Here is a 12,427-nt window from a genome sequence, read left to right as displayed (position 1 = left end):
TCTTTTGAATAATCCATCTTCTGTTATCCTTTCAAATTAAAAGTCCACTGAGGTGCTGATTTTTTTTGTGTGTTGACATAAATTCAATTGAAACAGGAAGACAGGATGTTACATATCAATCAGTCCCGCCCTCTTTTTTAAATAGCCAATAGCATTTGTTTATATCACAGCTTGGGACAGAGCTGATTGAGCCTGGTAAAGCTGCATTTAACAGCGTATGACACCCACAATCTTGATATCACTATAAAATATAGCATTCTGTGCAGAATTCAAATTGGTCTGATATGTTTTGTGGTGCTGTTGTGTCTCTGGACCAGAGCTGGGGTGCATTTCCCAAAAGCATCATTAGCTAACTATGGTCAGAAGTTCCATTTAAGTTGTAATGAAGCAACTTGCAAGCATAGTTGCTTTTGGGAAATGCACCACAGGCTGTGTGTGTGCTGCGGCGGTTCATGTGACACAGATCGAAACCAGACTTCATTTAACCCAATGGAAAGCATATTTACACTGTCTGAATCGTTTCCTATCAACGGTACAATGCACTACATGCCATTTACCATACAAAAAATACTAACTCTGTGAATAAGTGACCGATTTTAGCTGCAACTTTAGTGTCTATTTATAGTGTGGGGGGTGGGGTCGGATTTAAGATAGCATTTGATTTGACAGAAAGTTAGATGAGTAGTGCAGGGTTGAAGTCATCAAAAGAGACTGTAAGATCTGAATGCTTATATCTTGTAAATGCAAATTTTGTCGTTGTTTTGGTGCGCACTTGCTTATAGATAATATTACAGCTAACATATATATATGCTGAAAGCCAAAAACAAATTTTGATTTCATGTGGACTTTAAAATCCACTGACATATTTGTTTAGAACTTTCGTAGACTGTTTTCGCTTCTAAATGGTGCTTTATTTTGTGGATGGTTGTGATGTTGTTATCAGCTGTGTTTGGGCTCTCACTCTTACGGTACCCATTCACTGCAGAGGATCCATTGGTGAGCAAGTGATGTAATGCTAAATTTCTCTAAATATTTTCTGATGAAGAAACCACTTCATCTACATTTTGCGTTAGCTCTGAGGGTGAGTACATTTTCAGCAAGTTTTCATTTTTGGGTGAACTATTCCTTTAAGCTCAAGTCTGATCCACAGATGGGGTACAGCAAAAGCAGTGTGGTGTACTCACTCATCTGCTGCTGTTGTGCTGGTGCAGAGGCACAGTGCCATAGTTGTGTACACTTTGACACTGCAGCTCTGGGGAGGAGTATCACTGCGGCACGCTGCAGCCAGCTGACTGTGGGCCACCAGCCCAGAACACAGCACTCGGACTGGGGCGTAATGTTAGTGTGCTACCCCCATGCTTTTCACTTCCAAGAGTGCAGAGAGGGTTTGTCCCTAGGGCTTTCCTTATAGCTGGGCTTTTATAGTATACGTAAAAAGGAGAGTAGGTGGTTAATAACCATGAAGGTGGTTTATAATGTCATTTATGGCTGGCAGGGCTAATGTAAGTGGCTGTATTTGTTGGATTTTGTAGGCAAATGCTTTTACACAAGCATGTTGGCAGTGTTGCAGTATGTGCCAATCTGATGCCAAACCACCTGTCTGATCATGGTGAGGGGTGAAATGTCAATGTTAGTGCTGCTGTACTGTTTTGATGTGGTGCTGTAAGGCCCTTGATTTATTTGATGGAGGTTTTGAATGTAATATATTAGTGCCATCTAGGGATAGATTCACAGTATTGCATGTGATGACTTTACCTTTATCAACTAGATTTTTAAGGTTTTTATGCATTTCAAGTTTGCTTTTGTTTTTTGTTTTTTAAATTTCATTTGTAAATCAATTTTTAATGAGTTTTTAAATAGTAACTTTTAAAATTATTTCTAAATTATTAATGCCTTTGTCAGTTATGTGTTTGGGCTGATCTAATAAAGAAAATGCGTAGCTTAAATGAACTGGTGAAATGAAATTAAATGATACATTACAGTCATGTATTAATTTATTACACTAAATGTATTAATTAATTATGCCATATCCGGCCAAATTAGACAAATTATACTAAATTATAAGGTTATGTCGCCTATCATCTGTTTAAGAAGAAAAAGTTGGTTCACAAATGTACATTTTCATCGTTTACATGTCTTTTGAAACCAAATCTGTCTTCATTTGGACACAAAAAGCCTTTGGTTTCCACACAAAAAAAAAAAAAAAAAGATGGCTAGACAGCTGGTTCAAGGTTAGTTGCCTGCACATTGAGTTGTACATTCAGTTATAATGAATGGAAAAGTCTAAATTCATTTCTGTCCTGTTTTCTTCCTAATACTGATACATCATCAGAAATAAGCTTTAAAGGGATAGTTCACCCAAAAATGAAAATTCTGTTGTTAATTACTCACCCTCATGTTGTTTCAAACTTGTAAGACCTTCGTTCATCTTTGAAACACAAAGATATTTTTGATTAAAACCCAAGAGCTTTCTGACCCTTCATAGACAGCAACGCAACTACCTTGTTCAAGGCCCAGAAAGGTAGTAAAGACATTATTAAAATAGTTCACATGACATTAGTGGTTCAGCCTTTAATTTTATGAAGCTACAAGAATAATGACTTTAATCAACAAATTCTTCTCTTCTGTGTCAGATTTTATAAAAAATATCTTTTTTTATAAAAAAAAGTGTTCTGAAAATGAAGAAAGGTCTTACGGGTCAAATGTTAACTATTTGTTTTCTGCTGATAAATAACTCGCTTTCTTTCCACAGAGAAGCTGAAAGACTCTCCAAACCTGAACAGCAAGCAGTCTCTCAGAACAACCATTTCAGCAGCGGCATCAAAAGCTCCTCCCAGGCCGAGGGCCTCCAGCAGACAGTGCATGTAGAGGTCGCAGAGCTGAGGCCGGAGCGAGATGGAGAGGAGTGCTATGTTTACAGCAAGGACATGTTGGAAGATCCTGTTAAAATCACCTCTGGAGAGATGGAATTGGAAGGGATTTCCCCATCAGGTGCCCATTCTCGCCCGCCTTCCACAGTGCCCACTCACAGGAACGGACTGCCCTCCTCGGGCGTACCTCCCGATCAGAACGGGAACGTGGTGTATAAGAGGGGTCTCGTCCCCCGTACAGACACAGAGAAAAAGGTACAAAGGAAAACTGCGCTGGCTCAGGTCGAGCACTGGGTAAAGGTGCAGAAAGGAGACCCCAAAAGGTCAGTTTTGTTTGTGTAGATACCATTATATGTGCTGTGATGAGGGGAAAAAGGTTAGGAAGTTGTACAGTGTTATGTGTAATACTTCAATTAAATGATGTAATATTTGGAATTCAAGCCTTTGCAGGATTCAGTTCACGTATAGTTTCTTATGAAGGAGCTCCCTCTAGTGGTTATGATCTGAACACACTAAATATTAAAGGGATAGTTCACCTAAAAATTAAGATTCTGGCATTAATTACTCACTCTCTTGTTGTTCTAAACCTGTAAGTCCTCTGTTCATCTTCGGAACACAAATGAAGATATTTTTGATGAAATCCAAGAGCTTTCTGACCTTGCATAGACAGCAACGGTACTACCATGTTCAAGGCCCAGAAACGTACTGTAGTAAGGACATAGTTAAAATAGTCCATGTGACATCAGTGGTTCAACCGTAGTGTTATGAAGCTACTATAATACTTTTTGTGCACAAAGAAAACAAAAATACAACTTTATTCAACAATTTCTTCTCTTCCGTGTCAGTCTTTGACGTGCATTCACAAGATGTTCATCAAAAATATTTTCATTTGTGTTAGTGAAGATGAACAAAGGCCCTACGGGTTTAGAATGACATGAGGGTGAGTATTTAATGACAGAATTTTCATTTTTGGGCAAACTATCCCTTTAAAGGCAATGTTTTCTGTTCTAGAAACAGCATTCTAGTAATTACAGATTCTATTATTTTGTTTTCTAAACAATGAGAAATCACATTTACATTATTGCATTTACAAAATATAGAATTGTTCTTATTTTCTGTTAGTTTATAATAATAATAATAATAATAATAAAATGTGCAGTTTCTCTACACTGTTTCTCAGATCAGAATAAAAGCATTTTATGGAAAAAATGAATAAATTTATGTTTTTATATAAGTATTTTATTTAAATAAATTTTAAAAACGACTTTGTATTAAACATATAAGTTTAAGATTAAGATTTAAGATTATATCTGTTGTTATCTATACTATATATTAATAATAATAATAATATATAATAAAACTATGTTCATATTATTAGTTATTTATTAATAGTAATAATAATAATAATAATTTTATTTGCAGCTCAGAGTGTTTATCAGGTCAGAATAAAAAACCCTGTGTTATATACACTACCAGTAAATAAAAATTCAGCTTTGAAATCACTGCAATAAATTACATTTTAAAATATGTTCAAATACAAAGGTTATTTTAAATAGTAAAAATGTTTACCAATTTTACTGTTTTTGCTGTACTTTGGATCAAATAAGTGCAGGCTTGGTGAGCAGAAGAGACTTATTTAAAAAACTTTAAAAATCTTATTGTTTAAACACCTTTTACTAATGCTAATTTACAGTGAGAAAAACTGTAACTTTACTTTTTTTTTAAATTACAGCCATCCCACTGCTGAGTACACCCTACCCAGACGGACACCGCCTCTGCAACCTAAATCCGTGATGTTGGAGACGTACCAGTCATTGCCAAAGACCACTCGCCATCACTCCGGAGGCAGTTCCCCACCAGTGCCCCGCAACCTGCCTAGTGACTACAAGTACGCCCATGACCGTCTTAGCCACTTTCGTATGTCTACTGATGAGCGATTGGCCACTAAAGAGGGCATGGTGTGGCAGCTGTACGAGTGGCAGCAGCGCCAACAGTTTCGCCACGGAAGCCCCACAGCGCCAGTCTACACCGGGCCTGACTACATGGACACATCTGCCTTCAGAGTCACTCTGGAAATGCCACGATCCATATCTGTGCCCCCGTCACCGTGTGACATACCCCCACCCGGCCACCCTTCCAAGTCCTTGTCCCCACGCAGGCCCCACACGCCCGCCGACAGGGTGACGGTGCGCCCGCTGGATGACTTTGCCACCGTGGACACTCCCAGCTTGGGTTCTCCCAGAGGAATATGTTCCCAGATCTCAAAGGTAGGGAACGTGGAGCAGTTCACATAATCTCACAATTTTAAATTAGTTGTGGTGAGTTCTTCTCTTTGTTCAGACCACCAAAAGCGTTAAGGGTTATGGGAAAACCGAGTTTCCCTCAAGTTTTCCTTTTTACTCAAGCTTTGATTTGGACTTTGTGACAGGATTCACACAGTCCTCTCTCAGGGCTTGACTCCCAGGTGGAGAGGGTGTGTTAAAAGAGAGTGTTTTTTGTTTATGTGTGTCACTGAAGTTGCTTTTGTGACAAATAGTAGCATCTGCCAGCTACACCCCCCGACATGAGAGCGCCGCTCCCAGCGCCACATTCACACGCGGCAGCAGTCACAGAAGCCTCTGTGCCTCTTACAAGTTAACATACTGTCACTACCATTTCTGCTCTGCATACGTCAGGACTCGTGTGAACTCACTAATTACATGCCTCCAACAGAAAGATTCACAGAAGCTGTCAAAACCAGATAGGAAGAAAAAATAGACCTTCAGTCAATGCACAGTGATACCACAAAGAATATACAGCAGAATCGAAAAATCTGAAATTCTAGTGAAAGTGCTGTAATTGTTTCGTTACATATTATATTATCAGAATACACAATTTACATTGTCCTCTCCCCAAATTTGTCACTACCGAAACACAGTAATGTATAATTTAAGAAGGGTTACAATGACATATTAAGATTTTGCTTTTATATTTTTTTCTGTTTTATTAAAATGTTTTCAGAGCTAAATCAATAACAAGTACAATTTTAACAATATTTCAAGTGTGATTTACAAGATTTGTTTTATTTAGAATCCAATTTGTCTTTGTAAAAGGCAAAAAGTTGATTTCAAACTTAAGGATTCGTTAGTTTGAATGTACGTTGAACTAAAAACTATCATAACATCTTAGCTGATAATTCAGTATACTGTATTTTTGACAAAACATCCTATGTTTTGGTCATGACAGCACATCTTCGGTAGTGACAGTAATGTTTTTGTAGTGAACTCTTTACATTACAGAGTTTTAACTTGCATACTAAAACAAAAACATACTAAAAAGTTACATAACTTCATTAAAATTTTGTTTATTTCCCTGCAAATAAAGGATTATGTTTTCTCTTTTGACTGTTTCGGTAGTGAAAATTTTAAGGGATAACACCCAAAAAGCCACTACCGAAACACCACCAAATGTTTAGGTTGTGACTATAATGTACACATATAAATATGTACACATAAAAAAACTAAATGTTATGAAATAAGTGTTTAATTATAGAACAATGGTGTTCGGTAGTGACATTCTTGTTTTTGTTTTTTTTTTTTTTCATACTTTTGAACACATTTATCTCAAAATGATGGGGCCTATCTATTCGGCATGTAGCTATGAGAGAGAGTGACACAGGAAAATTAGGGGTTAGGGTTCGGGACAGCTGGGTTTCAATAAATAATAAAAAGGATCTATATAGAAAATAGAAAAACAGAAAACATCTCAGTTTTGAATACTTAAATGATTTTTGAATGTGTGGTTTGGTTGTGGGACAGCAGTTTGCACCAATTCTGTAGAATGTCTTAAACATTTTAAAAAAATACAGATATTGGAGATGCATTTTTTCCGATTAATATAAAGTCATAAGCACAGCATATATAAAATTAGAAAAGAAATGTTGTTTTCTAAACGAAGATTTAGATAAACTATATATATCACACCGCAGGATGCGCTGTCACTGCTCAACTTGTGATATCGACTACCCAGCTGCAGATGTCTGTCTATGCATCTTAAAATCTAGAGTGTGTATTGTGGCGCTGTTGAGTTTGTGTGTTTCATAGAGTGTGTTTTTATAGCTGCTGTCGTAGAGCATATCTCTGTGAAGGATAACTAGACTGTGTTTAGCTGATAAGATTCGCCAAAGGCTAAGCAAAGCACCCAATAAACCTCCTCAGCAGTGGTCTCTTTCTTCTGATCTTGTATTTAAATAAAAAACCTATTATACAGCAAAAATGCAGTACCGTGGGATTCGCATTGGAAACAGATTCTACAGTGCTACTCTGCTTGTAGCAAACAAATGTTATTTTAAGAAAGCAGGTTGAAGATAATTTATGTGTAGTTAATTAAATCTCTTGTTGTTTGTGTCCTTTTGAGGTGCTATGATGGGCCTAGATGAAGAATTTTGTATGTTAAGCAAAACTGTCAAACCCTCAAAGCCCTGTGGCACATTTGAAATCAAGCACACAGTTTCTTGGCTAAAATAAACAGATGAATGAGTAAAACGTGCTCTGCTGAGCCCTAGTTTTGTGCTAAACTTTAAAACTGACTTTTACTTGACTTTAAAAATGCAGTATGTATTAACTACAAGAGAGAATTTGAGGATAATATGGGTAGAACTGTGCTTTTCAATGTAAACATCACCATTCTTTGAATTTTTGTGTTGTCACAGACCTCACAAATAGAGAGGAGATCCATGCCAACAATGGGGTACATCACGCACACAGTCAGTGCGCCAAGTCTGCATGGAAAAACGGTAAGACTTTCATAAAGAACACGCTGTTTCAGATGAGCTATCTAGGAAACATAGGAGATCTGCTTGGTTGATGACATTTTGGCCACGAGGAGCTTTTTGCTTTCTAGTTTTGAGACGTTGAGTTCTGTGCCGTTAAAGACTGGCAGTTACAGTTCGCCTTAGTCTACTTCTATTGGCCAAATTTCACAACATCTTGGCGCCGCCCTGGTGGTCACCTCCTGAAGTGCTTTCTCTCCCGTCTCCCCGCTGTCCTGCAGCCGGAGGAGTTGACCCTGCTGCTCATCCAGCTCAGGAGACACCGGGCCAAGATGGCCAGCGTGCGCAGCGACACATTCACACACCTGCAGAACCAGCACAACGGCCTCTTAGGCCCCAGTTTGCAGGTTAGAGGGTCATATTTCCCCCTCAACCCACCCTGAGCCCCCTTCCCATCTGAGCATATCATGCCCTTCTTTTCCTAACTCCCATACCGTGCTCATCTTACTATCGTACGCTCTTGATTCTAGTTTGATGGATTACGTTGGTTTGGTGTTAGCTCTCCGTTAGCATGGAGTCTGCAGTAGAACATGTTACAGCTTGGGCTGCGCAATGTGACGTAACAGCCTGTCGTGTGATTTTGAAGATCTTTACTTCTACGTTTTGCATTTTTTGAACTTTTTTTTTGTATTTTCTTCCTCTCTTGTATTTTGGATTGTCAGATTGCTCCTCTGTTAACAGCATGTTGCTTGTTGACTTGCCTGCATTCACATGATTGAATGGTTTCATGAATAGAAAATGTATTGAAAACATCACTGGTTTACTTGTATATGCAGTTTTGGGTATAAAAAGTTAGGAAAGTACCCAAGAATTAGTGTAAACATTTGATAGAACAGACATAAGATGTGCCCCCTTCCACTCTCAAAATCTGTCAGTTGTAGGGTTGCACATTAAAACTATTATTCTACAACATTTACAGCATTATTGTATAATACTTCTTGTTTTTCTCCAGTGAACTTTGACCCCTACCGCAGTGCATCAGTTAATGTTCAGATTAAAGTTTTGGGACATTCAATGGTCTTCTCAGTATGACAGCGTTTTAGTGGCACGTTAAAAAATCAAAAATCTAAGATTATGAGATTAAAGTCGTAATATTTAGAGAATAAAGTTGAAAATGCAAGATTAAAGTCATAATATTTTGAGAATAAAATGAAAATTACGAGAATAAAGTTGAAATATTTCGAGAATAAAGTCGAAATTGCGAGAATAAAGTCTGTTTCGAAAGTAGTGTCAAAATAAAATTCCGAGAGTTAATTTTGACTTTATTTTCAAAATTTCAGCTTTATTCTCAAAATTTCGTCTTTATCCTTGAAACTTTTCAACTTTATTCTGGAAATTTCGACTTTATTCTCAAAACTTCAACTTTATTCTCGAAATTTTGACTTTAATCTCAAAACATTTCAACTTCATTCTCAAAACATTTCGACTTTATCCCCAAAACTTTTCGACTGTATTATTGAAATTTCGACTTTATTCTCGAAACGTTTTGACTATATTCTCAAAATTTCGACTTTATCACAGAAACTTTTCGACGTTATTCTTGAAACATTTCAACTATATTCTCGTAATTTCAACTTTATTATTGTAATTTCGACTTTATTCTCAAAATTTCAACTTTATTCTCAAAATTTCGACTTTATCCTTGAAACTTTTCAACTTTATTCTCAAAATTTCGACTTTATTCTCGAAACTTTAACTTTATTCTCGAAATTTCGACTTTATTCTTGAAACTTCAACTTTATTCTCGAAATGTCGACTTCATTCTTGAAACTTCGACTTTATCCTCAAATTTTTGACTCTATTCTCTACATATCAACTTTATTCTTGAAACATTTTGACTTTTCTTGAAACATTTCGACTACATTCTCGTAATTTCAACTTTATTCTCAAAACATTTTGACATTATTCTTAAAATTACGACTTTATTCTCAAAATTTCAATGTTATTCTTGAAACATTTTGACTTTATTCTCAAAATTTCAACTTTATCTTCGAAAATTAAAAAATTAAAAAAAACAAAACAAAACAAAAACAAAAACAAAACAAAAAACTATTATGTACACCTAGTTTGGGGTCAGTAGGTTTTCTTTAAATGTGTTTGAAATGTATCTCTTATATATCTATTATTTGATCAAAATTACAGTAAAAAACAGTAATATTGTGAAATATTATTACATTTCAAAATAACTGTTTCCTATTATATTTCTGTGATGACATTTTCAGCAGCTATTATTCTAGTCTTCAGTAGGACATGATCCTTAGAGAAACCATTCTAATATGCTGATTTGTTGCTCAAGAAACATTTCTTATCATTGTCAATGTTGAAAACAGTTGCTTAATGCTTTTGTGGAAACTGTGATATATTTTCAGCATTCTGTGATGAATTGAAAGCTAAAAAAAAAAAGCAAAGAAATTTCAGACTTTTGTAATGTTATTTTGCAACATAATAAATATCTTCATTGTTACTTTGGATCATTTTAATACATCCATGCTAATTAAAAGTATTTATTTCTAAAGTAAAAAAAAGACCAAACAAAAGTACATTTTGAACAAAAGTATATTTATTTATTTATAAAAGGGATATATTTAAATAACCATGATGTTAATTATCATAACCCAGAGTAATGAATGACTTGTCAATCACTCATGATAACATGCACTTGCACAATGTGCAATAATGTACCAGCATTTGGATTTACAGTGTGCATGAAAGTCTCAGTCTTGCATGTTGTACTCTCAACCATGTGTCATGTGACCTCTTTCTTCATTTTCCATTTAAAGGCAGATGACACTTACATCCAGCTGAAGAAGGACCTGGAGTATCTAGACCTGAAGGTGGGCTCTAGTGGATCTGCCTTCACCTTCCTCCACCTCTCATCTTCTCCCTCTCTCCTCAAGGCATAAATTCTTCCTGATTTTTCCCCTCTCCTTATTCTCTATAACAGCTGCTCTGCTCTCTAACACTGAAGGATGCATAGAGAGTATTTTGAAATTGATGATTAAATAAATTTACATCAGTCAATATTCACAGAGAGCAAAGCGTGCTGTAAGCTTTTACTGCTAAACCTCAGATTTTATGCTGCAGTTTAGCAGTAAAAGTCTTTGTGGATGCATGGATCTAGTGACAAGTAATGGTTCCCAGGTCTAGATTTTGACATGTGAAGATCACATGGATGCTAGAATCTGATTCTGAGTTGTTTTTTTTATGTGCAGTGGCATCAGTGGCCTTTAGAGCTCTTTTTTAGAGTTTCTCCACTTTTGTCACAAACTTTATTATGTTCACAGACTTTTCCGATCCTGTTTGATATGGAGTGCATTACTCGTTTTAATTATTAATTCATAATTCAAATGTATACATTGCCTAAATTTACACCCACGGTTCACAAAAACCCTTTTATCTTCATTTCAAACAGATGAAAAGTATTGAACCTCTCATCTATTCGGTACACAGTGCATTCTGTCTGAATGTAAGGATGGTGTGCGTAAAAAAATGTGACCCTGGACCACAAAACCAGTCTTAAGTCGCTGGGGTTTATTTGTAGCAATAGCCAAAAATACATTGTATGGGTCAAAATTATTGAATTTATGGCAAAAATCATCAGGAAATTAAGTAAAGATAATGTTCCATGAAGATATTTTGTAAAAAATTCCTACTGTAAATGTATGAAAACTTAATTTTTGATTAGTAATATACATGGTTAAGAACATTATTTGAAGAACTTTAAAGGCAATTTTCTCAATATTTTGATTTTTTTGCACCCTCAGATTCCTGATTTTTAAATAGTTGTATCTCGGCCAAATATTTGTCCTATCCTAACAAACTATACATCAATGAAAAGCTTATTTATTCAGCTTTCATATGATGTATAAATCTCAATTTTGGAAAAATGACCCTTATGACTGATTTTGTGATCCAAGGTCACAAAGGTGACCACTTCATATTGTGATGTTATCATTGCGTGCCTTGCACATGCTCTGTAGAGTCATACCCAAGTGCATGTGCTATTTTTTTTTTTAAGGACACCCAAGGTTGTTCTTATGGTAAAATATCAATACAGCTCTGATTGAGAGATTGTTATAGTGATTGCATTGTAATTGTGAACATTATGTAAAGGCTGTGCTAATTATTTCCATGAAGACATTAAGCATCAATGAATTATCCTAGAGTCTGAGGTTTTCTGTTAATGAGTGAACGTTCACAGACAGCTGCTCTTACTTATAGAGTATCCCTTAGCTAACCCCTGTTTATCACTAAATGATAGTCTTTCAGTGGGTTGCAGCTTGTCGTAGGCTTCACTCCCACATGGTTCACGTCAAGTTCACCGCTGATGAAAAGTATTGATACCTTGCCAAATCAAGAGCAACGCTTTGGGTGGATCATTGCGGCTATCCCCAAATACCCCAGTTGCTGTTTGTACGTAAACACATCGCAGAGCTTCCAAAAAAAGTGTTGGTTTGGTTTTTTTTTTGCTGTTGTTGTTTTGTTCATCTGGAGATATTGTGATCTTGTTTGCTGAAGCACAGTTTGTTTACATGATTTCAACAACCCTTTGTGCAGTCTTGATCGATGCAACCTTACAGCTTCTTAGTCTTGATGTTGATGCTAATGTTTTTGCAAGTGTATGAGCATTTGCATTTTGTCAACAGGTAACTGGACGTGACTCGCTTAAAGATCGACCACCTCGGCCTGTTAAAATAGCTGAAAGTGACATAGATGTAAGTTGCGTTCTCTATTTATTAAAACCCAC

General features: G+C 36.2%; 1 protein-coding gene across 13 annotated transcripts in view; it reads left to right on the top strand.

The window, feature by feature from the left end:
- The window catches only part of plekha7b (pleckstrin homology domain containing, family A member 7b), a 117,342-nt gene that overhangs the window by 83,010 nt on the left and 21,905 nt on the right, over window positions 1-12,427 (top strand). For 9 of the 13 annotated variants that reach the window (XM_051116093.1, XM_051116092.1, XM_051116090.1 and 6 more), the window contains 6 exons: window positions 2,753-3,193; window positions 4,603-5,137; window positions 7,561-7,644; window positions 7,902-8,027; window positions 10,461-10,577; window positions 12,327-12,395. In XM_051116093.1, the coding sequence (XP_050972050.1) occupies window positions 2,753-3,193; window positions 4,603-5,137; window positions 7,561-7,644; window positions 7,902-8,027; window positions 10,461-10,577; window positions 12,327-12,395 (1,372 nt within the window). The remainder of the gene's footprint in view (window positions 1-2,752; window positions 3,194-4,602; window positions 5,138-7,560; window positions 7,645-7,901; window positions 8,028-10,460; window positions 10,578-12,326; window positions 12,396-12,427) is intronic. The other 4 variants (XM_051116096.1, XM_051116095.1, XM_051116098.1 and 1 more) reach the window with 3 other exon arrangements.

Source organism: Labeo rohita, chromosome 7 (genome assembly GCF_022985175.1).
Source record: "Labeo rohita strain BAU-BD-2019 chromosome 7, IGBB_LRoh.1.0, whole genome shotgun sequence".
In the NCBI taxonomy this organism is placed as follows: Eukaryota; Metazoa; Chordata; class Actinopteri; order Cypriniformes; family Cyprinidae; genus Labeo; species Labeo rohita.
Note: the sequence above shows the minus strand (reverse complement) of the source record. Positions and strands in the feature narration are given on the sequence as shown.